This window comes from Lissotriton helveticus, chromosome 1_1 (genome assembly GCF_964261635.1).
Source record: "Lissotriton helveticus chromosome 1_1, aLisHel1.1, whole genome shotgun sequence".
Taxonomy (NCBI): domain Eukaryota; kingdom Metazoa; phylum Chordata; class Amphibia; order Caudata; family Salamandridae; genus Lissotriton; species Lissotriton helveticus.
The window spans coordinates 347,749,724-347,777,475 of NC_136057.1; the positions used below are offsets into that span (position 1 = coordinate 347,749,724).

Sequence of the window (27,752 nt, forward strand, 5' to 3'; positions counted from 1 at the left end):
CAGGGGAAAAAACACTGCTTATGCAAATGGAAAGCCAAGGTGTGAATGGCCCAAGGGCCAGAGTAACACCAGGCCCCCTGCCTGGCTCACGTGGGGGAAGAGGAGCTGTTGTGGTCTGCTGTTTTACTGCAGCGGCCGAGTACTTCACAGGTCTTCCAAAAGACCGTTTACTTAACGACTCTTTGTTAATAGAGGAGTGTGGGCGACGGGGTTGGGGGGGGAGGATGGGGGCGGGCACCGCACATTGGTATCAAGGGGAGCCCGAGAACGACAGGAGAAGGCTTCGGATTCCACAAGGGTAGTCCGGGCGCGGAGGGGAGAGGCCTCGGATGCACACTTAACTAGCAAGAGAAGTCTAGATCTGTGCCACACAACACAGCAAACTGTCCTACTGGCGAGCAACAGGGGCATATCTTTCCATAAAGCTTCCCCTTTCGCTGTTCAAGAGCAAGCCTCCTTTGCCATGAGTCCCTTCAGTAATGAGACCCCCCCCCTGGCTATAACCGTGTTCTTGGCTCTGAAGCGGTGGGTGGAGTCATCTTCTATGCAGAGCGTAATCACACCCAGCACTCGCCATTCTCCACCAGCAGATCAAGAGCAAAGTACTCCACGAAATAGCTTGTGTCATATCTGAGAGACCGGCCATACAAGGTGTGTAGTAGCCAGTGACCTGTCCTGTCCGCCACGCAGCAGCACTGATGCGCCTGCCCCCCTTTGCCAAACTGGAGGCTTTGCCCTCCGAAGCCACGTTGATAAATCTTTCCTTCCTCTGTTCTGCTGAAAGGCAACAGTGTGAGACCTGGTGGGGAACAGCTTAGTTATACATGCAGTGTTAAACCCTGCCCCGGATAGGCCAAAGGCTGCCCACAAACCAGCCCCTCCGGCACCAACCACAATTGCATCGAATTCATGGTCCACCACAGGGTACTGGGTGGAAATCAAATCTGAAACTTTTTACAGAATTGTCCCTTCCTGGAACGGTGAAATTAAAATTTCGAGTGACAACTGTGGTAGTTGCAGTCCACCACGGCCCCATCAATAAATTAGAGTTGCTGTTGTGGTTAATTGTTTCAACCCCATCAGCATCATATAATGCTCACTTGCGTTGCAAATATATGCTAATGAAAGTTTTGAAACATTTCAATTTGGGACGACGGTGACATTTTCACACTTCACTTTACACTTGTTATCACTCATCAAACAAATCTCTTCACTATGGAATCTGTAGCAAAGGGTTGTGAGCGCAAGAATTCTGCATGTGGCGTGTAGCTGTACAAACCATCAGCCGAGAGTGGCACCGGTGGAGGCCGTGCAGAGCAGATGGTCCGCCCTGCTGTGTTTTTAATTGGAAAGGAGAGGTAACATTTGCAGCCACTTCAAAGGGACAGAGTTCGGCTCAGAAGTGCACGGGCGCTGGAACGAGCCCTACTGCAGGCGAGGCTGTATGTCACCGTAATGCCACGACTTTGTGGGTTTTTTTTCTTCCTTTTCGAGAGTAAAAAAAAAAGAAACCGGACCACAAATCGGTAGCCCTGACATTATGCGTGCATTGTCACCAGTTAATCCCAGAGGATAGCGTTATTCCACAGATATTTTCTTTGCTAGCATTTAGGCAGGCACTATCTGGGACAGGTGCGGGCACAGAACAATGCCTCACCATGGCTTGGAAAGAGGCATGGAGAAAGACACAGTGTGTAGTTAGAAGCATTTCAAAATGGGGAAAAGAAAACGGGAGCCAGAAAAGAAAGAGTATATTGAAAGGTAAAAGTTAATTTAAAAATAAGAATGAACAAATAAAGCAAATGTGCAATTTAAAAAGCAATAAAGAAAATAAAAAAGCAAAACAAAGAAGCACAAGCGTAAATAAAAAAGCAAACTGTGAACAGTATCTACAAAAAGACAACAGAAGGTGCAAAGACAGGAAACTAAAAGACGTTTAAAAGTAAAACAAAATTGATCCCACAAATATTAGCATTAACATGATCACTACGCAAAGAGGTACGCAGTGATACCCTCTTTGGCAATTATGTTTGAGTGTGATAAGAACAGCTCTCATGGGAAGCCAATGGATCTCTCACTACACATGCTCCCCTAACTCAATACCTGATATGAGCACTCTCAATTTGAGGTACGAGGTGAAATGAAGGCCTGACATCCCTTGTATCCACACCCCCATTGGACTGCCTGTGGTGGCCTGGTGCAGAGGTGTGAAGGGAAAATACTGCTTCTGGGCCGGTCTGAATGGCCCAAGGGCCAGAGCAACACCAGGCCCCCTGCCTGGCTCACGTGGGGGGAGAGGAGCTGGTGTGGTCTGCTGCACCCGCACCCACACCCACAGCCGCACCTGCTCCCGAGTACTTCACAGGTCTTTAAAAAGACTATTTACTCAACAAGGCTTTGTTGTTCTTTCACCCATTCTTAGAGCCCCTGCAGCTACACTCTGCCAATTTTGACTCAACTTGGGCCTCTGGGAGCTATGTAAATATGTAAACTATATAAAGTATATTTACTCACTCATGACCCACTGTTGCACATTTAGACTCTGTACCCTCTACCTCCCTGTACTTCTACTCAGCTCCTGGAAGCAGCTTGGGGGCATATTACCAAGGACTCATTGCCGATTTATCGGGACTTTAGCGTGGCAAAAGTGGCGATGGATTCATCGCCCCATTCCCAAGCTGGTGCAAACTGCCAAAATTGCCAATTTTCCAGCTATAGCTGCCGCAAAAAATATCACCACGGATGAGAGCAACAACTAACGCTAATGAAATGCAGAGTAGGCATACCCGTCCAAAAACACACAAAAACACCACTTAGCGATATTGGGAAGGAAAGAGAAAGCGCAAATGACCAAACACCCACTGAAGAAATATTGTATGCTGTACTACAATAAGTTTGACTTGTAAAAATGTATTTGGATCTCATGTACACTGTCTATATACCATGCATCAATGAAAAAAGCAAGCAATAATAAAAGCAAATAGTTCCATAAACACCGGTAAAACACTGTTTCAGTTGTTTTTTATGGCGCAAAAATGAGTAACCACTGAAAAGCACTGTTTTTTTGAGGTAGTGAAATCACTGGAAAACACCGAAAAAACACCACCAGAATTTACCAAAAATAGAAACTGAAAACAGGAAAGCCTAATCATGTACAAAGGAGGCCACTGCATCAGAGTCCTTCCGGGCCATGTGATCTTCCTTGCTACCTTTATTAAAACTCTACAGAACAGACTGCAGCTTGACAGCACTGTCTTAAACTGGTTTCAATCCGGCTTATGGAGTAGGTATAATCTAGTTAAGATGGGAACCTTTCGTCTCTCCCTAAGGTGTTCTGCAAGGTTTTATTCTGGCCCACACACTTTACAACCTTTACGTTGAACCTCTAAATTTAGAACGACAACTTATGGCCATCTTCAGTGAATGTGGGGAAGTTGGGGATATCAATCAATCAAAATTTATAAAGCACGGCTAATTACCCTCTAGGGTATCCAGGCACTTGCAGGTCACGGAGGCTTATTCGAACAGTCCGCTCTTGAGTGCCATTCATCATTCTGGATGTGAGGTGATGGTTTGGGGTTATGTGGGGAGGGTGTTCCAGATCTTTGCTGCGCTGTGGGAGAAGCGTCCTCCACTGCTTCTTCAGTGGATTGGGGGGGGGGGGGGGAGAGTATGGGCAAGTGAAAGAGAGGTGGAGCCTAGTCTTCTCGACGGTTGGTGGCAGTTCAGGTGGTGGTTAATGTAGATGGGTCCTTGGTTGTGTAGAGCTTTGTGTGCGCAGGTCAGCAACTTCAATTGACATCTCTTCTGTACGTGGAGCCAGTGGAGTTGTCTGAGGTGGGGTGTGAAATGGGTTTGTCGGCGAAGGCTGAGGACGAGTCTGAATTGCCGCACACCTCCTACAGTGACATCAGGCCATACAGAACGCCACCCCTAAACATAGAGGGCGTTGCCGTAGTCCAGGCAGCTGGTGATGAGGGTCTGTGTCCTGGTGCGTCTTGTGTGTAGGGGTAGTCATTTGAAGATCTTGTGTGGCATGTGAAGAGTGAGGAAGCAGGCAGAGGAGATGGCATTGATCTGATTTTATGGTGAGCTTGTTGTCTATGATTATTCAGAGGTTTCTGACGTGGTCCGAGGGAGTGGGTGCGGGTCCTAGGACTGATGGCCACTAGGAGTCATTCCATGTGTTGCAGCTGTTGCTGAAAATCAGTACTTCAGTTTTGACTGTTCCGCTGCAGGCAGGCAGTTTTCCATCAGTTGGCGACAATTGTCATGCATCTGTGGAAGCCTGGTCATATGCGTTGGAGTTTGGGCTGAGGGATCAGTCCTGGGTGACACTGCAGGTGATCTCCTTGGGTCCGGAGGTAAAAGGTCGGTGGTGGATCCTCTAGGTTCTTCTGGTGAGGAAAGAGGGGATCCTTCTGAGCGTGTCCCCTTGGATACCAACGTGGTGGGGTCTTATGATCACCGTGTGATGGGATAGGTTGTTGACTGCTACCAAGAGGTCGAGAAGGATCAGTGCTCCCGTTTCTCCTCAGTCAAGGAAGGTTTGAATGCCGTTGATAGCTGTGATCAGGGCAGGTTCGGTGCTGTGATTGCTGCGGAAGCCATATTGGGAGGCATTAAGTAGCTGGTTCTGCTTTAGGTGTCATGAGTTGCTTGTTGATTATCTTTTCCAGTACCTTCGCTGTGAATGGGAGCAGGGAGATTGGCTGGTAGTTTTTGAGTTCACTGGGGTCAGCGGAGGGTTTTTTCAGTAGAGGTCTGACTACGGAGTGTTTACGGGCATCAGGAAATGTTGCGGTAGTGATGGGTGTTGAGCAGGATGTTGAGTTCCTAGCCGAACCTTTGATTTCCGAAGTTGAACGTGGTGCATACATGGGTCTGTGGGAGCTCTCGAGTGGATGGATTTCATGGTGGATGTGGTATCTTGGGTGGAGAGGAGGTTCCAGGTGGTCAGTCTGTGGTTCGTGTCAGTTGCTATGGTAGTGTATCTGTCGAAGTCCGTAGGTGTGGGTTGGGGGTCAAAGTTGCTGTATATGGTTGCGATCTTGGCATGGAAGAAGTCAGTTTGGTTGTCGCACAGCTCCTGTGAGGGTGTGATGTTTTCACGGGCTGCCGGGTTGAATTCATGGTGTTCAGAGGAAGTTACGGGATGTGGTAAAAAGTGGGAATGTCTCCTGAAAAGTTGCATGTTTATAACACTACAAAACCTCTAATAAAAAACAAAGTGAAACCTAATTAAAGAATTGATAGACATTGGTCTAAATGTCTGTCGGTAAACTGATGGCTCTCCCCTCTATATTAAAAAAATAATAATAATAATAATCTCTCCATTGTCCCTCCCACCCCCTTTTGATTGGAGCAGCTTTTAGTTTATAAATGACCCAAATGCTAGAAAGTTACACTTACAGGTATTGGCTTATTGTTCTGTTCTGGAATTTGGGCTCTGACTAACTCCTTTAATCCTGCTTTATGGTACTTTATGCTCTGTTCCTGATAGCTCCTGTGTTTCCTACTTGCCCACACATTCTGTCCTTCCTCTGATGAGGACCTTTGTTAAACTTTAATTGTCCCATAGTTGTTCTGATCCTCTTGTAGAAACTATTTGCGATCCCAGAAGAACTGAAAAACTGGAAACTGTTGAAAGGGTTATGCTGACCTTTAACTGGCGTAGTACCAGTTACTGTTCTGATTGTTGGCAGACCACTATGGTTCCTTTACCTATATTATACTGGGTATTTCCATCCTTACAAAGAGCAGAGATCTGTAGAGACCACAGGTGCCATGTGTTATTGTTCCTCTTAGTAACATACTCTAAGCCTCCATGGTAGATTGCAAGGTGTCATGGGTGCAAGTCTCGGTGTCCCTTGAGGAGCCGCAACATTTGTACATTTATCTAGTTGACGCCCTCTTTCTCCAGTATTAGGGGTGTCTTTCATTGAATCACATGCTTGAATAATTCCTCGTCATCGAAGTGGGAGTCCCACGGTACATAAATAGTAGTAGAAACATATATAATATATATATATATATATATATATATATATATATATATATATATATATATATATATATATATAAGATATCAAAATATATCCAAAAGAAATAAAACCTTAAAGTACCATAGAACAAACTTAGCCCATAGAAAGCATTGAGGGGGAGTTCACTTTAGCAACATATCAATGTCATTATAATAGTCCAAACTCCAGCCAATCAGGCTGTAACACCCTCTAGAACCTTCTCCTCAGAAGCTCAAGCCCTCAGATTGTCGTGTGAAGGGAGTCTCCCTGAGCTCTGCTCAGTTTCTTCATTCTACAAACCATCAATCTTCTACACCATGTCTTCTACAAAGAAATCTTTATTCAGGCCTTGTTCTGCCTGTAGTAAACTTCGCCTTTTCCATGAGTACCCACATAAAAAATGCATCTACTGCCTGTACCCGGATCTATGAGGTGAGGCGTTGCAAGTTTTGCAAAACTTTTTCTTCAAAGACCCTAAAGGACAGAGAGACCCGTCTCCTTCTGTGGCTACAGAGGTTGAAGACTTCAGACAACCCAGTGTCTGATATTGAGAGTGTGTCTTCCTGCCATTCTAAGACCTCTCTGAAGCGTGGGTCAAAGACCGAGCTTCCTACTCAATTTCTTAAAAAGAAGCTTGTGGACGCTCCCAAGTCAGTCTCCCCACGGGATCTGCCGGCCTTTACGCCTACGGGACCTGATTCTCTGGAGTCGCAGTCCCAATCTGTGCCCTGGTCATCTAAAACGAGTGCCAGCTAGTCTACGAGCTCGTCGACGCGCCCGTCGACGACGACTAGATCCGTCGACGTTGTGCCTACTTCGACGACCTGTTCTATGTCGGCGACGACTACGTCTGCATCGTCGACGACACTCCATGAAGCCAGGCCTATATCGTCCATTGTGAAGATCTCGCCGACGGCGAAGAAACCTTTCTCGTCTAAGTCCTTACCAAAACATCACCAGTCGACGAAGGCTTCGTCGAGGTGTCACTCGTGAACGCTACCACCTTCGTCGACGGTAGCCTCGTCGACGTCGAGTGCCTCGTCGACATCCACCTCGTCGACTGTAGCACTGACGACGTGGAAGACCTCGTCGACGGCCGTGACCACTTCGTCGACGACAAAGGCCTCTGCTCCGTCGATGGCACCCGCCTCTTCGTCGACGAATCCCTCGAAGACTAGCTCGTTGACGGAGCAGTATTCCCTGGCAACTGCAACCACCTTCACAGTGGTGAAGGCGACTACTGTAAAACTTCCGGCTCCTCTAGTTTTGAGTCCTATCCAGCATGCATCAGGTCCCCCTGCTCCACTCTTTACGTCCGCAGAGGAGGAATCTTCTGATGGCTCTTACGCTGATGACACCTTTCGCCCTGCAAGTAACCCATCGGAGCTACATATAAAGTATCAGGACTACGATGATGATGATGATCATGATGAATGAATGAATAGGGGATTTGTAATGCGCAGACTTAACCCAAAGGGCATCAAGGCGATGAGGGGGGATCGCACATCTCAGTTCGAGATGACCAGCAGGATGTTGACCACTAGGTTCCTATGCCACAGATATCAGTGACTCTGATCTCTAACCTTCAGCACATGCTTGACGATTACAATATTCTATTTCCGCCTTCTTCTCAGACCTCTCCAAATCCGCCTCCTCAAATACGGGAGTCACTTCCAGCTGCACGGGCATGTTCACCAGTTCCTCAGGCTCCTGATACTGATGATGATGTTCGGAATGATACAGACCAGGACGATGACGCTGTCCTCGCGGATTGGGACAACTATCAGGCCCACACTCCGTCTCCTCCTCCTACCTCTCCTCTGGCTTCTCCCCCAGTGGACATTGGGGGTTTCCACCTTTTTAATGATGAGAGCCGCGAAGTGTTTCCACCTGCCAATGGTCGTCAAACAGGACTGCTTTCTTTATGACTTCAAAGATCAACCTTTAGAGCAAGTGCATACCATTCCGATCATTGATTTTATTTGGAAGGAGGGTCTCAAACTCATGAAACGACAAAACTCAATCCCGGCCTGCCTACCTTGTGTCTCAACCAAAACCAGACTCAGTCATTACACAAGCTGCCCAAAAGAGGTCACGTAATCAGGCTTCTTCTTTAACATCCCTGCCGGATCAGGAAGGTAGTCGCCTGGATACCATTGGGAAACAATTCACCACAATGGCTGCAACTACGGTGAGGGCGGCGAATTCCTTAGCCATCCTTGGGCGATATGACTGTCAGATGTGGTCGGAGATTGCAGCTTTGGTCGACCTCATTCCTGAATCCTCCAGGGCAGAAGTACAAAAGATCGTGCAAGAGGGAGAGTGAATATCATCGGATATTGACTGCGCCATAGATATTTCCTCAACCGGTTTCAGGCAGCTGGCAGGTGCTGCAGTCTTAAGACGGCAGGGCTGGTTTAAGGCTACGTGTTTTCGGCCTGAGGTACAAGCAAGGGTGCTCGACTTGCCTTTTTACGGTGAATCCCTCTTCGGCAAGCACGTGAATGACGCCTTAGAGTCCATCAAGAAGGATACAAACACTGCTCGCGCCCTGGGTTCTCTCCAGTACCGGAAGCGACCATTTCATGGAGCATGTGGTAGGGGCACATCCTCCAATTTTCGAGGCTCCTCCCAGTACCGCTCCTATGGTGAAAACAAGCAACGCTACTCCTACCAACAGCAGAATAGGCAGTCTGACTCCAAGCCTTATAGGAGAAAATCCACCTACAGAGGAGGTGCTACCTCTAAAAAACAATGACTTTCTAAAGCCCAAGTCTCATCCTGCTCTGAAAATTGGAGGTCGAATCTCCCAACACTTTTGCAATTGGTCGAAAATAACTTCAGATCGTTGGGTCTTGTATGTCATCTCAAAAGGCCACGCTCTCAAATTTCTCAAGTTCCCTTCAAACTGCCCTCCCTCTGGTCCCCCTCCAGCAGCACACTTGAAGGAACTGTTTGCACAAGTTGCAGTTATGATGCAAAAAGGGGCAGTCAAAGTGGTTCCTCGATTACAACAGGGGACAGGCTTTTATTCCCGCTTTTTTCTTATCAGGCAGAAGTCAGGAGAGTGGCGCCCGATCTTGGACCTCCGAGCCCTCAACAAGTTCATCAAGTCCCAAACATTTCGAATGCTGACCTTGCTGGAAAGCTTACAGTTCCTAAATCCCGGGGAGTTCCTCTCCACAATCGACCTCCAAGACGCATACTTTCATGTGCCAATTCATCAAAGGCACAGGAAGTACCTTCGTTTCAAAGTAGGATCAAAACACTTTCGTTCCGCGCTGAGAGTCTTCACAAAGATCATGGCTCCGGTTGCGGCTTCTCTACGCCTACAGGGCATACAAATCTACCCTTATTTAGATGACTGCTTGAGAAAGGCCCCATCCTTTCTCGCAGCAGAACAACACACTCAGACTTGCCTGTCTGTCTTCCAAGCCTTGGTCTTTCCATCAACCACGAGAAATCGCATGCCGTCCAGCACAACATAGGGTCTTTCTAGGAGCATTAATAGACACACATCTAGCAAAGGTGTTTGTTTCGCAGGAGCGCCAAGATCGCATTGCCACACTGGTGGCTCTTCTACGCTCAAGAAAGTCCATTTCCGTCCGGATGTTAAAATCCTTTCTGGGAATGACTTCGTCCTGCATACCGCTGATCCCCAATTGCAGGTTACACATGCGTGTCCTCCAAGAAGAATTGGACAAACCATGGCGGCAAGTCTCAGGGTCATTCAACGACAGTCTTCCTGACCCCTCGCATCCATGGCGCATTGGAATGGTGGGCTCACCTTCCAAACATTGCAACAGGGCGTCTTTTTCAGGAACCGGCCCCCACGCTCACCCTTACGACGGACGCTACTTTAGAGTGTTGGGGTGCGCACCTTGAAGGGTTGTCAGTCAACGGCAAATGGACGGTCGACCAGCGCAAGTGGCACATCAATGGGCTGGAACTTTTGGCTATCTTTCTCGCCCTGAAATCCTTTCGTCTGCTGGTGGAAGGGGAGTCACTGTTGGTGCGTACGGACATCACAACCAGTATGCACTACCTCAACAAGCAAGGGGGTACGAGATCTCTTCTGCTCTCCAGACAGGCACAACAGGTCTGGGAATGGGCAATACAGCATCGAGTCCAGTTAACTGCAGTTCACGTACCGGGCATCTCCAACGCCCTTGCAGACTCTCTCAGCAGATCGGCCACAGACAATCACGAGTGAGAACTCCATCAGCCAACTCTGGAGTATGTATTTCGCCTGTGGGGCCAGCCGAAGCTGGATCTGTTTGCGACGCCACTCAACCGCAAATGCCTACGTTACTCAAGTTGGCATCCCCACAAAGGGTCGAGCGGGAATGCATTTTCGATCGACTGGTCGAAAACATTCGCATACGCTTTTCCGCCGATCCCTCTAATACCTCGCCTCCTGCACAGAATGAGAGCACAACCATGTCACATCCTGTTAATTTCGCCCAGGTGGCCGCGTCGCCCATGGTTCACGGATCTTCTTCTTCTTTCCCAGTGCGATCCGATCCCTCTTCGTCCCCTGCCTCACCTTCTCACCATGAACCATTGGCAGATATGCCATCCAGACCCGTCATCTCTCCAACTTCACGCTTGGAACCTGAGCACCACGAGTTTGCCCATCTGAATATTGACCCGGACTGCAGAGGTCCTTGCTCGTGCACGGGCTTTCTCCACCACCAAAACCTATAAATTGAAATGGAAGCGGTTTTGTGTTTGGTGCCATTCGGAAAACATTGATCCTATGCTCGCAACTCCTGAGCAAATCTTGCCCTTCTTCCTCCTTTTGGCAATGTCGGGACTTTCGCATTCCACTCTCAAGGTTTTCCTACGTGCACTTTTACGCTTTCGGCATGATGGTTCCACTTCTCTATATTCCTCACGGATCATTCGCCAATTCTTCAAAGGTCTGTTCCGGATGTTTCCACTTGTCCGGCGTCCTCCACCTTCTTGGCGTCTGAATCTTGTCTTGGCCCAGCTTCTTAAACCTCCATTTTAACCAATCCACTCAGCGGATTTGAAATTCCTTACTTGGAAGGTTTCCCTCCTCCTCGCACTGACTTCCTCCAGACGAGTGAGCGACATGCAAGCTTTTACAATCCAGCCTCCGTTTCTTCAGTTTTCAAAGACGCTGTTGTACTATGTACAAACCCTAAGTTCATACCCAAGGTCCCTTCGGACTTCCACCTCAACGAACCTGTCATACTCAAAACCTTTTTCCCTAACCCTCAGTCTCCTGCTGAGCGTACTCTTCATGCCCTGGACTTAAAACGATGCCTCAAATTCTACATCCAACGTACTGCTGCCTTTCGAAGGTCAGACCAGCTCTTTGTGGCTTATGGACGGATGCGCAAAGGACGTCCAGTCACTAAACAGACTATTGCTCGTTGATTTCTTCTGCCATATCCTACTGCCATCAACGGGCTGGCAAGCCTCTTTCTGCTCCGGTGCGAGCACATTCAACGAGAGCAGTAGCATCCTCTACTGCCCTATTTGCTGGAGTGCCTCTACATCAGATCTGCAGGGCGGCAACGTGGTCCAGCAGGCACACGTTCACGAGGCACTATTGTCTGGAAACAGCTACTGCTGCGGATAATTGGAAGTCAATACAACGCACAATCATCACAACAACTGTCGATAACTGACAAAAAAGGAAAGAATTTACTACCCATTCAGCTAAGCGCAGGGAAATCAGAATCTGCTCCTGGAACATCAACGGTTTAGCCAGTAAAAGTAATGATCCTGAATTTCTTCAATACCTGAGTGCATTTGACCTTCTATTGCACCAAGACACCTGGGAAGAAAAAGCATTTGAGCTCCAAGGGTTCACGTCTTGCGGCATTCCGGCAAATAAAAACGCCATCTTTGGACGAAGATCAGGAGGCCTAATGTTCTTCGCCTCAATACCAACAATAGGCGAAATTGAGACAATGGATTTTCATATACCTCCCCCAAGCGCCATACAGGTGGTAAAGATCTTACTCCGGTTAAAAAAGCAGATCCAGGGAGTAAATATAATTAACACATACATCCACCCTAAGCAGAAACAAAAAGTGGCGGAAGACCTGGCAAAAGTGCTGGAAAAAATAATGGAAGCAAGGGAGTCCGACTCATTCATCTTGGCCGGTGACTTTAATATGCTCCTCATTAACAAAGATCAAGACATCGACCTTATCCAAGATTTGAATGCAGCATGGGGCGTACCAACACAAGGCCCAACAAAAAATAAAAAACCAACGAAGCACTCAAAAAACTTACTTCGACATCTGGAGCAACTTAACTTAAGGGCCCAAATGGTCGCTACGTCGATGATCCACCAGTAGCCACCTTCCATTCCAATAAACAATCCTCTCATCTCGATTACATGTTTATATCTCTAAACATGTTTTTCTGGGAAACAACTTTCAGAATAGGGACGAGCGACTTCAGTGACCATCTGCCTTTAGAGGCCGATATAAGACCTAACTCCCAACTGGAAACAGAGCCATTTTTAGGCCCCGACACAGAAGTCAGTTCAAACATAAAGCGGTTACGGTGTAATGCCGGCAATATTGACTCCATAAGCTCCAAAGCGAAAACCCTTTTCATCGAAACTGCCAGTTCCTCAACCAAGGGTCGGATGCTTGGCAAAACTTCATTCAAGCCATTAGAGAGAAAATGGTAAAAATTATGCCTAATAACTTACGTCAAGGGAAGGGAACTTCAAATGAAAAACAACTAACCCCAGAAATGAAAACTCAAAAACGATTAATAAATTAAAAATTGAGACAAATGCGAAAGGATCAAACAAACCAGAGCCTACAAGGTGCTCTACGGAAAGAAAAAAAACAGCTAAAACGGTTGAAATGGGAAAAACAGAAGCTAAGAAATGAAGACCTGTGGGTAAAACTTCTTTATGAAGGGAAACAGAAAAACAGCTCTAAGTTTTGGCAAATGATCAAAAGATTTCAGAATCCTGATCACCTAGGTCAAAACTCATACATATCAGAGGAGGTATGGACAAAATACCTATTGACGCATTTCAACAACGAGGACACCACAGAGGACGCAGTTACAAACAATCCCTGTACAAAAGCCATAAGGTCTAAAACAAAAGGGAAACCAAACTACTACAGGGGCACACAAACCCAAGAAAAGTGTGAGCACGGAGCTACGAGCCCATCAAAACTTGATAAGTCAAAGATGGAAGAAGGCCCTGTGAAGGCTGTCGAGCTAGGGCCAAAGAAGAAAATGTTTCCAGCAGAAATCAGACGGCAAATAACGAGGGGGCGACCCCCTGGAGCACCGGGGCCGAATGGCATACCACCGATACTGTATAAATCGGATGCAGAGTTTTGTAGTGAATCTTTGGCACCAGTATTTAATAATATAAGACACACCCAGACTCTTCCAGAGTCTTGGCACGGGTCAGTCATCAGCCCGATTTACAAGCCTCGGTAAATAGGACAAAGAATAGAAGGCCTGATAAAAATCACAAACCTAACTGGAAGAAACTCTCCAGTAGACCTGATCTCGTAGACATGTTAAAAGAAAGTACTCCCGTTCTTACGGGTGACACTTCTACTGATAACCAAAAATTCTGTAATTGGATAACAACCACTGGCGCCTTATTAGGTTCTACCGGCAAAAATACTTCCGGCGCCACCAAGAGCAAAAGAAATGCTCTGTGGTTCTCGCCAGACATGAAATTAAAACTAGGGGAGGTGAGAACACTGGAATGAAGGTAGCGCTGGAACTACCATGCTGATGCCCGTAATGTCTATAAATCAGTTAGAAGGCAATATCATGCAGGGATCAAGCTAGCCAAAAAGGCCCACTATCTACAGGCCATATCCATCGCAGGCACTGGACAAAAGGAAATTTTCAAAATAGTAAATGATTATATCAATCCTCCAGCTTTATTGCAGGAGATTCCTCCGTCTCAGGACTTCTGCAATGCGATTGCAGACTATTTTGAACAGAAGATCTCGGATATCGTGAAGACTTTTCCTCCGGTATCCTCCAATCCAGGGAATTTAGAACAGATAGAGGCGGAGAAGTTACCTACTAGGTCCCCCCGTTTGGACTCATTTGATCTTGTCCCCCTTGATGATACCCTTTAGGCCATTTTGGCCAGTAAATCTGGATCTCCTTTCGATCCCTGCCCACCTTCAGTTCTGCAGACACTAGTAGAGGTGGTTAACCCTACTATTAACGACATCATAAACTCATCATTAGCCATGGCAGAAATTCCCAATGAATGGAAGCTTGCTGCAGTCAAGCCCCTCCAGAAAAAGGCCCTATACCCTCTCCAACCTGCGTCCCATTTCCCTCCTCCCATTGGTATTCAAACTGGCGGAAAAATTTGTAAATATCCAACTTACAAATTTCCTAGAGGAGAACAACATCTTGCACCCTAACCAGTCAGGGTTTCGGTCGAAACATTCCACCGAGTCGGCCCTGCTGTTTACAGCAGAGACCCTCCGAACTGCCATGGACCAGGGAAAGAAGGCTGTCCTGATTTTACTCGATCTGTCGGCAGCCTTCGATACGGTCTCACACACCATCTTAGTGGACCGGATGGTTAATGCAGGAATAGGAGGGGTAGCTCTGGCCTGGCTCAGAAACTTTCTCCATAATAGATGCCAAGTCACAGTCCTGGGCCAATTTCAATCAGAAGCTAAAGTCATCAGCTCTGGGGTCCCTCAGGGCTCTAGTTTAAGCCCCATACTTTTCAACTTGTACATGGTGCCCCTGATTGAGCTAATTACGTCATTCCAGATTAGCACAATATCATATGCTGATGACACGCAGCTCATTCTGGTGGTGGATAAGGAACTGCCTGGTGCAGAGGAAAACCTGAAAAAATGCTTAACAGCTACGTTTGAGTGGATGACTAACAATCACCTCAAATGTAATTCCGGCAAGACGGAAATCTTGCAGTTTGGAAATGAAAATCTGTTTTCCCCGAAACACTGGTGGCCTGATGATGCTGAAGCCCCCCCAGTACCATCTCGTCTGCCCGAAACTTGGGCATTAAATTTGACGACAAATTGTCCTTCAAACAACTAGCAGTGGCCGTAGCTGGCATGTGTTTTCACCTAATTAAATCTTTGAGGAAATGTTTTGATCTTCCTCTGCCAGCTAGGAAAACGGTAGCAGTTGTGTTAATAATTTCGAGGATGGACTACTGTAACAGCCTATATGCTGGAGTTAATAAGTCCATACTCCATAAGCTACAGATGGTCCAGCACGCAACTGCCCGGTTGGTACTACGGTGGCCGCGTAAGTCATCTGCTTCGGCCGCACTTAGTGCACTTCATTGGCTACCAATTGGCAAAAGGATCTTATTTAAGATCCTTCTGATCACATTTAGAGCCTTCCAACAGCAGGGACCGAAATATTTGTCCAGTGGCTTCAAGCGGTATCACCCCACCCGATGTTTGAGGTCTGCTAGCCAAAATCTGTTAATAGTCCCCAGATTCAGGCTGTCAACTAAAGGAGGGAAATCTTTGTTTGCCCTGGGAGCTAAGGCCTGGAACAAGCTCCCGCTGCACCTTCTATCACTGTCCCATGAAAGTCACTTCAGGAAATCCCTGAAAACTTGAGTGTTCTCCCTCACAGACGCTGCGTGCAGGGCACTAGTGTAATGTACGCGTTCACCGAATGGCTTTTTTCCGCCAACCTATTTTCATCTGGGTTGGCAGAGCGCCAAGATACTCCTTGGAGTGGTAGGAGCGCTATATAAGTGTCCATTACATTACAAACACGGTAGCAAGAAGCATCCCAACTACTATCGGCTCATCGCCCTACTAGATGTGGAGGCAAAATATTTCGCTGGAATGATCATAGGCATCTGAAAACTCTATTATCCCAATTAACCAAACTGGTTTCTGCAAAGGCCAAGGGACCACAACTAACATCATGGCACTGTCCTTGCTGATGGGAGCAGCAAAAGAGATCAAGTCACCTTTATACCTCTCGTTTATCGACTTCGGCATTTGATCATGTGGGCCGCAATAAACTTTGGCAGAAACTGGACAATTGGGGAATACCGAAACTCCTCCTAGATGTGCTAATAATGCTCCATTCAAAAACCTGGATTAAAATCAAACTTGGGGCAGGTACGCACCTCTCGAAGGCCATCAGGACAACAAAAGGGTTAAAACAGGGGTGCGTACTAGCACCCTTATTATTCAACCTCTTTTTAGCCGACCTACCTGGGGTACTCGACAAATGCCTTAATCATGCACCCAAATTAGGGAAAATCACCCTCTCCAACCTGCTATATGCGGACGATCTGGGGCTGATAAGTTGGACGCCAACGGGCCTTTAGCATCTCTTGAACGTAGCTCACACTTTCTCAGTAAAGAATGCCCTTCAAATAAACTTCAACAAGTCAAAGTTCATGGCCGTGAATTATAGAAAAAAAGGAATCTCTGTTGGCACTTGAATGGAGAAAAGCTCGATCGGGTGACCACCTATAAGTACCTGGGAGTAATCCTGGACTCAAAAAACACGTCTAGGGCACAACTTGACTCCTTACGAGGCAAGGCGACAACGATCTACTTGGCATTAAAACCATTAAAGGCCAAACTTCCCGATGTCACTTTTAAACCTCTCCTTGAAATTTTGCGTGCAAAACTACAGCCTACCCTTACATACGGTAGCGAATTGCTCCATGGGAAGGATGCCGTATTACTGGACACAGTCATAGCCAACACATATAGGGCTATTTTTAATCTCCCAAAATGTCTCTCCAGCTCAGATCCGACTAGAATTCGGCATCCTCAAACAAACACTAGAAAGGCGGAGTGTGTGCGTAGCCAGCTGGCACAAGATTCACACTGCAGAGACTGGCTCCTTAAGCTCTAACGTATGGGAAGAGTTACTTCGGCATCGCAAATCTTTGCCCAGAGATTACCTATTTGAATCACTCCAAGTTCTAGGCCTGACTGACATCTGGGAAACGTCAATAGACCTTTTGTCCCTCAAAATTGTCGCCAAAAAATCGGCACGCATTGTCTCAGCGATTGAAGACAAGCAGGATCTAGCAAATACGCCGCACGGCTGGATAACCCTGGGTGATTATGGAAAAATACAACCACAAGCATACCTCAACATCGGTATGAAAATAAAAGTTAAAGAAAAGTTTCTAACACTACCCCTTGGCGTAATCCCTATACTCCCACACCTTCCACCCTGGGAAAGAAACAACTCCTCACAGCAGTGTCGCCTGTGCAAAACCGGCAAGGAGGACATCGTCCATGTGATTTGCATCTGTCCTAGACTAAAGGACCTGAGGTATAACTTTACAACCATCCTTTAAACTACATGCCGTTCGGACTTGCAGGCAGTCAAACTGTGCTTTAACACCAACACCAAATTGAACTGCCAGGTCGTGAGGCTCTTTGATTCATTAAGAAAAAGACTAAACAGCGTTTGACGAACATTATATGGTTCTGAGGATAACCACGAACTGATCTTACTTTTAATCTAATCTAACTCGATGCGCTGAAGTACAAATGGTTTTTTAAATGTACCTACTGGTGTTTTTATAATTTTGTGAAGGTTTTAACTAATCATGTACAAATAAACGTTACTTACTGCTGCGGATGCTGCTGTGGGTCATGCAGTGCTGCGAAATCTCTTCAAATAAAGGTGAGCCTCTGTTGCTTCCCGCCTCCTGTCATAAAAGGTTTTATTGTGCATACATGTACAGGTTGCAAATGTGTATTGATATGCTTGCTCTTTACTTTAGCCTTCTATGACTCTGGTATTATGGTGTACTGCTTTCTATTCTTATTCAAGCATGTGAATCTATGAAAGACACCCCTAATACTGGAGAAGAACAATAGTTAGTTACCTGTAAACTGGGGTTCTCCAGTATTGGTGTCTTTCATGGATTCACATGCGACCCATCCTTCCTTTCCTCAGAGGCTCTCTTCTCCTCCTGCACTCTTGATCGCTCTTGTGCTACGAAAATTTTAGGGCTTGAGCTTCTGAGGAGAAGGTTCTAGAGGGTGTTAGAGCCTGATTAGCAACATATCAATGTCATTATAATAGTCCAAACTCCAGCCAAAGTGAACTCTCCCTCAATGCTTTCTATGAGCTAAGGTTGTTCTATGGTACTTTAAGGTTTTATTTCTTTTGGATATATTTTGATATATTTATTCATATATATATTTATGTATGTATACGTGTATGTAATTTATGTATATATGTTTCTACTACTATTTTATGTACCGTGGGACTCCCACTTCGACGACGGGGAATTATTCAAGCAATGGGAAACTATGAAAGACACCAATACTGAAGAACCACAGTTTACAGGTAAGTAACTATTGTTCTTCTCCTGCCAAGACTGATAAATAGTCAATTAGAAAATAAATTGTTGGAGGATGTCTCGTGCCAGGACTGCTCCAGCGGAATGTGAGTGAGCGGGTGATAGCTGTGCCTCGGTTTCTTCTGTCTATTAATCTCTGCCATATTCTCACCCTTTCAGGAAAAGGCCTTTTCGGTCATGGACTTAGAAGATGTTGATTGAACCCTCCGTTGGGACTCTTCCAAGTCAAGAGTGTACTAACATCACAGGAGCCAGAATGTAGGTGATGCTGTGCAGGTACTCACCTCAACAGGAGAGGCGCTTGGAAGGAAGGACCGACCAGTGCTAATGCTGTCTTTCAAATGCAGTGTAAACATGTTCTTGTTGACAAACTAGACTGTGAAAATGAGTTCTCCTTTATTTCCAGTGCTATTTTTTTTAACAGCAGTTCTGTCTTTCTGTACATTGAGACCACTAAATCAAAAGAACTCCGAAAATTGATACACAGGAAAAAAAGAATCCAGTTCAGAACGGTCAGCTTTTTGCCATACCGAAAGACCTCTACCTAGAAAGTTCTAGGTCTTGTGGACAATGAAGGTGCTTGTGGTCTAGGACAATCATTTCTTACTTCCAGATTCACATGTGCCTGTTTGTTTCTCTAGGGATGGGACATGTAATGAGTCCATGTATTGCTGTTGTATCATAGAGGGGAAGTCATTACTGAAAATCCCAGAATCTGGTCTTCTCTGAAGAATACAAGATGGTTATACTTGCCCTAATTGCATTGTTTAACTATCATCTAATGGTTAGGAGATTATGTGGTGAAGATATGAACATTTAGATCCAATGGTTGCTCAGGGATAGCAGCAGGTACCTTACGAGGGCAAGTTTCTCACCCTAGAATAAGTAGGTATTTCATTTCATGTTTACATAAGACTTGTACCTCATTTGTATCCAGATGCATAGTTGTCATACTACAGTTTCCCGTCACGTTGGCAGAATAATATAGTTAATGTAACTCTCCCAAAAAGTGGTAGGACTGTATAGATTTATTCTTTTTAGATCGCATCAACATCCCTCAAATGTACTGGGCTAATACAGTGGATGCAATATCTTGGATAGATGGGCATTAAAGTGAAAGCTTTAGATAGCGATCTTGAAATTGCACCTTTTGATTTAGCAGAATTGCCTATAACATTTGTTCAGAAAAGGTACAAATCTCAGCACTGCTACCACGTAAATAAAAGAAAATAGGTGTTTCTGGGTATGTGAATTGGAAAGTAAAGCCACTCTGATTTACTGATTTCCTCAGTGTGTTCTAATGACACTAGCAAATCCCACAGTGGAAATTCACTACTGCTATTTGTCTCCATACACTGTGGAGGTATTGATTTCCCTGCAGTGCAGTGAATGTTGACTCCTCTACATATGGTGAGGGCAGTTTCTCTTTCCACCTTTTACTCTTTGTCTCCGACCCGGGAGGCTGTGGCGATGTTCGGAGAGCATCAATGCCTCCTTTGAAACTTCAACCTTCCTGCCCACAGCTAGAGCCACAGATAAGACGTTGAAGGCTGGAATCTGTCAAACTTCCCCATTCATTTATTGTCTCTGCTGTTGCACAGCTCCCATTAGATCCACCACCCCTAATCATGCTCAGTGAATCCATTCTGAGGAACCCTGGGCAGTAAGTGACTACCTGGGATTTCCAGAGGTGAATTTATTAGATACCTGAACGACCGGTTTGAAAAGCCACATGCAGATTCAATCCTAAAGATGGTGGGCACATTAAGATCGGTATTTGTTTGTTGATATATACTTTTTGTAATTGAATATTTATAAATGAAATATTTTGCATCAAACATTGAATGTGTTTAGTGTTTTTTCAAATAATAATTTTCTGGACCGTAGTGACCTTTTGGAGGCTGGTGTTTGAAAGCCGTCGTTTGCAGGATTGCGGTAAACTTAGTTCATTTGAGCGCAAAATTCTTAAAGGGTGGGTCCTTAAATATTTAAATATTGTGTGTTTCAATTAAAAATAGATTGTAAAAAAAAATAATTAGCAATTTAGGAATAATTTTAAAGCACTTGCATAGTCCAGAGTAAATAGATAACTAAGTCCACCACCTCTCATTTGCCTGCCTCACTATCCAAGTTATAGTTTCGGATTTATCCTTTTTTAAAGTTTTTAAAACAAATCCATTTTTAAACCAGATAAAACTTCTCTACAAGGAGTCCACTTTTCTTTCTGAAATGTCACTACTGATTAAAATACATTCCATTAACTGAATAAAAGTAGCAGAGGGATAGGTTGGCAACCTTCTTCTTCAATTCAGCATACCAAGCTGGTGTTCTGATCAAGACAGGCTTTGCTTATCGTTTCTTTCTGTTCCATCTAATGAGACTCCAAATTCTGGAACAAAAAAAATACTTTAGTTCACAAGTAAAGAAATCATACGGCTTAAAACTGTTACACTTCTAGTTTCTGTGTCTAAAAGATAATCTCACTCTAAACTTTGCTTCAGATCAGGATCCCAACACAAAAGAGCTTCTATAGGAGGATTATGGTAACCATTACTAGAACTATTATCTGAGAGCTAGATGCGCATCAGGAAGAGTAAAAGCATCACCTGTGAAAAAAGATCATGCCCATTCGGATTTCATTGGCTTGTCTCCTCCGCTAGAGCTCAATGGATTGAGGAGATAGGAGGCTTTCCTTGTATATTGTTGAGTGTTGACTGTCAATCAAAACTAATATACTCCACAATTTCAAGCCAAAGATATACGCTCTACAACATCAAACCTCCACATCGCTATTATCAATTACCGATGCTGTAAAACGACCATCATGTGTATTTAAAATCCTAAGTCCAGACTATGGCATGCTATGACAATTGCAAGCCATTATGTTCAGCCTAAAGTCCAACCGAAGACTATTTTCCAAGTGCATTAAAATTGTAGCAATCTCAATAAAAGAGGTATCCCAATCTACCACGTTGTTGGACAACAGATTGTAAACGTCAAGCACCTATAAAGGAGCACAGCCTTGCAACAACTACATTAGCTAGGCTTTTCCTTGTTGAAGCTATTAGCAATTATTTTCTCAACGCAGTGATTCGTAACCGAGGCTGGAAAAGCAGTTCTTTCTGATGTTTCTCAGTTGAGACATTTTCCCCAAGGCTCGTGAAGTGAGATCAGTGCAATCATTGAGTGCATTCGCTTGCGTCATCTGTCTGGTTCCCACCTCCCCCGTTATGCCAGACGTAACATGAAATCTCTGCAAGACTCCTCAATGGTCCGTATCCTCAAGCCTGTGGAAGTTGAGGAGGTCCGAAACTCTGCAAAGGATCAACAATATGAAGTAAACCCCTCCAATGAACATAACCATCATTTATGATGCGTCACATAAAGTCTGTGGAGACTATTTGTGCCAAGCTACACTTCAATATTCCTGTTCCAAAGGCAGAGCCAGCTTTATTTAAAGATGGTAGAACACCGAGAGAACCATCGTAATCTACAAGCCTTTCTCCAAGGCGTATGTCTGTAGCAGGAAAGAAAACCAAATGTATTTGAAAGCACTTCCAACTCACTGGATGGAATGATTCTCTTTTTTTTTTTTTTTTTTTTTTTTTTTTTATTCTTTATTACATTTTTAAGACATTCGTGTTTACATCATACTTTTCAAACCTCTTATTTCCAATGGGAATTTGGATGGTAGATGAAGTACAAATATATTGCGTCTCTTTTTAAGGTTCCAAGTCCTCAATCGTAACTCCTTAGCTCCTGAGGCTTCTCCAGCACCAGTACTATGTCCTTTTTGATGTTTAAGGGCTTTCATCCTTACACCTTCATACACTTTTCCACAAAGGTATTTAGGTCTTTAGGTGAAATGTGCTCTTTCCCCTCCTCCCCACATTTTGGAGATTATAAAGGTACCAGGGGTTAATGTATTCCCCTAGAAAGAACCAAGAAAATAGCCATGATATAGCAAACTTCTAGTGCTTATTGACAAAAATGGGGAAAAAGTGCAGGCATTTCTTTTGCCCTTAAACGTGTATCAACATGTTTGCTGACCTGAGATTACAATCTTCCCAGTATTCAAGAACCAGCAGAGTTGTAAAAGAAAACTGTAGGTCCTGACATCCATGGTGTGGTCTTCCTTCAAACCTTTTGCCTTCACTCCTCCTGTTTTCTGAATTTTGTAATTGTTGGCATTAGGACTCAGTGCATTTTTTCACTGGTTAAGAGTGGTAAAGTGCTTCTGCTCTCTTCCTAAAACATGGTAAAATTGTCCTCCACCTGATTGGCTCATTTAATTTAATTATAAGTGTCTAGTATATTGTACTACATGTAGCCAGAACCTGTATATTAAATGCTCCTAGAGGGTCTGTAGCACCCACTAAAGCATCATGTTACACTGTCAGACCTGCCATTGCAGCCGGTAGTGCGATTCGACTTGGCAAAATAAATATTTTGCCAGGCTGATCACTACCTTTTTAATACATGCAAGTTAACCCTAAAGTAGGCTCTAAACAGACCATTGTAATTGAAATGTTGGATATGTACTTTTAAGTTTTACATATCCTGGTTGTGAAAAGCTCCTGAACTGTTTTTTCACTACTGTGAGTCCTTCCACTCCACAGGATAAGATTGGATTCCCTATTACACTGCTAACCTTTAATTGGTTGAAGGTGAAAGTGTTCTGTTTGGACTCAAATGAATTGAAATTGTATAATACCCTTTAATGGTAAAGTCAGATTTTATATTACAATGTTGAAAAGGCCACTTTTAGAAAGTTGGCATTTTTCTATCCTAAACTTTCTGAGGCCTTCTAGGAGTTCCAGCTGCCTGGGCCTGGTAATTGCTCACCCATCAGGAATGTGTATTGGGCCCAGAGAGTGAATAATAGGAGTGGGTGTAACCAGGAAAGGGCTAACCTGCCAGCATGGGAGGAGCCAAGCTGTTGCTACCCCCCTTACATTTCAAGAGCTGCCCCAGCACACTCACAAAGAACTTGACACCAAGCTTTTGTCACCTCAGACATCTTGGGCTTTGGACAGGGAGGAAGGAAATTCCAGAACCATCGGGGGTGGGGGAGTTCCAGAAGGTTCTTCCACCTCAAAGCTAGCACCAAGTATAAATAGTGGACCTTAAGACCAACTCTTCAGTTCAATACAAAGTTGTTGTTCCCGAGCACTGCACAAAGTAGATGTTTATCTAATAAATATAATAAATTCAAGAGAAAAGAGAATAAATCAGCAATTTATCTGTTTCCAAAGTTCAATCAGTGAATTCCTTTATTTTTCTTTCCTTTCTCTTCATAATCGTAGAGTTTTCACAAAATAGTAATTCTCCTTGTTATGTTGATTGAAATGATACAGAATGTAGCCAGAAAGCCAAGCCGACACATGTTTCGTCACGGGAAACAATCACCCAATGACTTCATCAGGGCATAAATAAATCTTGCAAAAGAGTACACCACATTCCGGGTATGACCTATCAATGGCCCAATACAGCATAAGACTAAGTAAAATCGATTCTCCTCATGAAAGTCACGTTTCCATCAGTCATCTATTCAGATATAGGATCAATATCTCTAAAATTCATATATTTGGTGTAATCAAGGAAAAGTAAATTGGCTTCTAGGAGAGTACTCCCGTCGTCATCACCAGAAGACTTCAGAAGGACTGCTTCCCTGCTGCATGAGTAGTTTCTTTATTATCCAGTATTGGGGTATCTTTCATAGATTCACATGCCTGAATCATTCCCCGTCGCCGAGGCGGGAGTCCCACGGTAATTATATATATATATATACTAAAGTAGTGCCTTATAGTAATCTGTAGTAGGCTGACCAAACTACAGGCCCAAAACTTAGCAGCCTATCTACCTCATTATATGAAAATTAGTTCCAACCAATCAGCTCACAGCACCCTCTAGAACCTTCCCAGCAGAGGCAGTTCTCAGATTTTCACCGCACGTCGTGTGGAAGGGAGTCTCCCTGAGTGCCACATTGTGAAGGATTGCAGGATTTGCCGCACCTTCCCTGCCACAACTATCGGGGACAGGGAGGCAAGGGTTCTACTTTGGCTCAAATCATCTTCCACAGATGATGACAGAGCTTCAACATCCAGCAAAAGAGCCAGATCCAGAGATAGCTCTTCTCCTGAGAGGAAAAAACAACCCAATTCCTCTCATGGAGTGTCTGAACCCTCAAGTAGGTCATCCTCTCCTCCTATTGAATCTCCAGTTTCTCCGCCTCCAGGATCTTCACCTAAAACTGTGAGTAAAGCCCAGGCTAAGACTGTCTCTGGTGTCTTCTCACACAGTCTCTGTGACTTCTACCATCTCAAGCTCTTCTGTGATGGTATCTACATCTGCCATTACCTCACCTGTTGTATCATCTAAGATTTCCTCTAAGAAATCTCCAGGGGTTAAGGACGCAAAATCATCGTTGACGACCACTGCATCGACGACGATACCTTTGTCGACGAAGTCATCGACGATAAAAGCCCCGTCAACGAAGATCTCGTCAACGAAGAGCCCGTCGACAACTGGATCATCTAAGAAGAACCCATCGACGACGGCCCCGTCGACAAAGGCCCCGTCGACGACGGCCCCGTTTATGAAAAGTCCATCTACAGTACCACTTTCGACGACGATCCCATCGACGACTAACTCATCGACGGCACTTCCACCAATGAGCCAGCCGCCTTCAGCGCAGCTTAAGACTCCTAAATCCACAAGGAGTCCAGTTATCACCAAGACTGCGCCAACAAGACCCTGGCCTGTTCTACCTCAGGTGTCTCATGTCTCACCTGTGGCCTATACTCCTTTTCAGCTCAAGACCTATCATAGGCAAGACTACTCCAATATTTCTCCACTGCTACCATCGCAGATATTCGAAACCTATGTGGAGAAGGAGGGTTCTGAGGAGGATGACAGAGATAATGAGGGTCCCTTTGGGATTGCACGCCATCCATCCGAATTGCATATAAAATGCCAGGATGAAGAGGACGAAGAGAATATTCAAGAACATTACTACCAAGAGGAGTTGTCTACACCTTTCTATAGACAGCCATACATACCTCCACGTTCGGAGGAGACAAGTCATCTTCCTCCTTCGTTGATACAGGATTTGCAAGCCATGTTGGCAGACTATCGCCAAAGGTTCCCACCGACACCGCCCACGCCAATTGTACCTCCGGTACCAGCGGACGTACCTGCCCCTCCTCCACCGCAGCCTCCAGTGTCACCTAGACACACTACAGAATCCGCACCACAAGAGGATCGGGATACTTCCTCTTCGGGTGAAGAGGGAAGAGAGGAAGGTGAGCTGCCTCAAGACAACACACCTGCGGATCCGTGGGATGATTACGTAATACCCATGCCTTTGCCACAACCCTCTGATTCTCCGCCGGAGGACACTGGCGGCTTTTAAAATATCATGCAAAGGGCTGCTACAAGGTTTGAACTGCCATTTACCATTGAACAGTCGGACTGCTTTTTACACGATTTTAAAGAGGGGTATAGGAGGATTACCAGGGCCATACCCATTATAGACTTTATTTGGCAGGAAGGTCTTAAAATTATGAAGACACCCGCTTGCATCCCTGCAGTCCTTCCTCCAATTGAGAAAAAGTACAGCGCACTGCCAGAAACTCCATCCTGTTTGGTAGGCCACCCACGTCTGGACTCTGTGATATCCCAAGCCGCTCAACAGAGGTCAAAAATCCGTCCACTCCAATCTCGACGCCGCTGGACAAAGAGGGCAGAAGATTGGACCTAATAGGCAAGAAGTTTTCCATCAATGCTGCATCCTCTAAGATCAAGGCAGCGAATTCTCTTGCGATTCTTGCCCGCTACGATCGACAGATGTGGTCGGAGCTGTCTGAATTAATTGAATTGATACCGGAGGATCGTCAACAAGAGGCAAGTCAGATACTGCTTGAAGGAGAGAGGGCGGCTTCAGAAATAATAGATTGCGCCGTAGACATCGCAAATACTAATTTATGTCAGTTAGCGGGTGCTGCGGTGCTCAGACGCCAGGGCTGGCTCAGAGCAACCTCCTTCAGACCTGAGGTGCAAACAAAGATTCTTGATATGGCTTACGACGGGGACTCGCTCTTCGGTAAGCACATAGATGATACCTTCCTCGCCATCAGGACAGGTACTGACACCGCAAAATCGCTTGGTAACCTGCAATACAAGAGAGGCTCTTTTAGAGGAGCAAGGGGTCGTGGATTTCTTCCAGAGGAAGTTACCATAATCAACAGAACAGGCAATACCAATCGCAGTACAAGCAACCGTATTACCAGTCATCATACCGACAGTCTACCTCCAGTAATTTCTCTCATCAGGGAGGGAGACGAAGATCAAACAATCAAGGACGTGATGCAAACAAACGTCAATGAGCTAGGCCGGACGCCAGTCCAACATCCTTTCCTCCCTGTGGGCGCGAAGATCTCTGCCTTTTACCATCAATGGCGGAACATCACATCGGACCGGTGGATCCTCGACTTAGTGGAAAGAGGACACACTCTGGAGTTCTTAAAGAAACCACCTACGACCCCGCCCAAGGCCGCCCCACCCTCGTCTTCACTTATTGTTCAAAGAGTCCTTAAACATGGTTCGCAAGAATGCGATAGAGAAGGTTCCAATCTTGCAGAAAGGAAGAGGATTCTACTCTCGCTTCTTCCTAATAAAGGAAAAGTCAGGAGAGTGGCGCCTGATTCTGGATCTGCGCAAGCTCAACAAATTCTTGAAGGAACAGAGCTTTCGCATGGTGACAATGGCAGATGTGCTCAATTGTCGCAACAAAGGAGATTTTATGGCTTCTCTGGACTCGGAAGACGCTTACTTCCATATGCCTATACACCCCAAACATTGCATATACCTTCGATTCACAGTGGCTGGCATCGACTTTCAATTCAAGGTGCTTCCATTCTGGCTGAAGTCGGCACCAAGAATATTTACAAAATGCTTGGCCCCAGTTTCTGCAGCGTTGAGGTCCCAGGGGATACAGATCTTCCCATACCTCGACGATTGGCTGCTCAAAGGACCATCGAAACAGATCACAAGACGGTCAGAAGCGTCTTTTGTCTATTCTCAAGTCTCGGCCTCACTCTAAATGCAAAGAAGTCACAATTGCAGCCCCTACAGGTGTTAACCTTTCTGGGAGCCTCACTGGACACTCAAAAGTGCAAAGTGTTCTTGTCTCAGGAACGTCAGGACAGACTCCGAAGACTGGCAAGACAAATCTCCGCAAAAAAGTCACTTTCTGTCCGGACATATGCGTCTCTTCTAGGGATGTGCTCTTCAGCGATCAACCTAGTTCCCTTTGCAAGACTCAGGATGAGGCCACTGCAAGAGGGATTGCAACAACAATGGCAACAAATAGGAGGATCTTTCGACGA

At 45.3% G+C, this 27,752-nt stretch overlaps 1 protein-coding gene across 14 annotated transcripts in view; it reads left to right on the plus strand.

Moving 5' to 3' along the window:
- The window catches only part of BCL2L14 (BCL2 like 14), a 315,763-nt gene extending 295,562 nt beyond the window's left edge, over nucleotides 1–20,201 (plus strand). For all 14 annotated transcript variants that reach the window (XM_078673446.1, XM_078673471.1, XM_078673426.1 and 11 more), the window contains one exon: nucleotides 18,523–20,201. In XM_078673446.1, the coding sequence (XP_078529572.1) occupies nucleotides 18,523–18,564 (42 nt within the window). In that variant the 3' untranslated portion in view covers nucleotides 18,565–20,201. The remainder of the gene's footprint in view (nucleotides 1–18,522) is intronic.
- The last annotated feature ends 7,551 nt before the right edge of the window (nucleotides 20,202–27,752 follow it).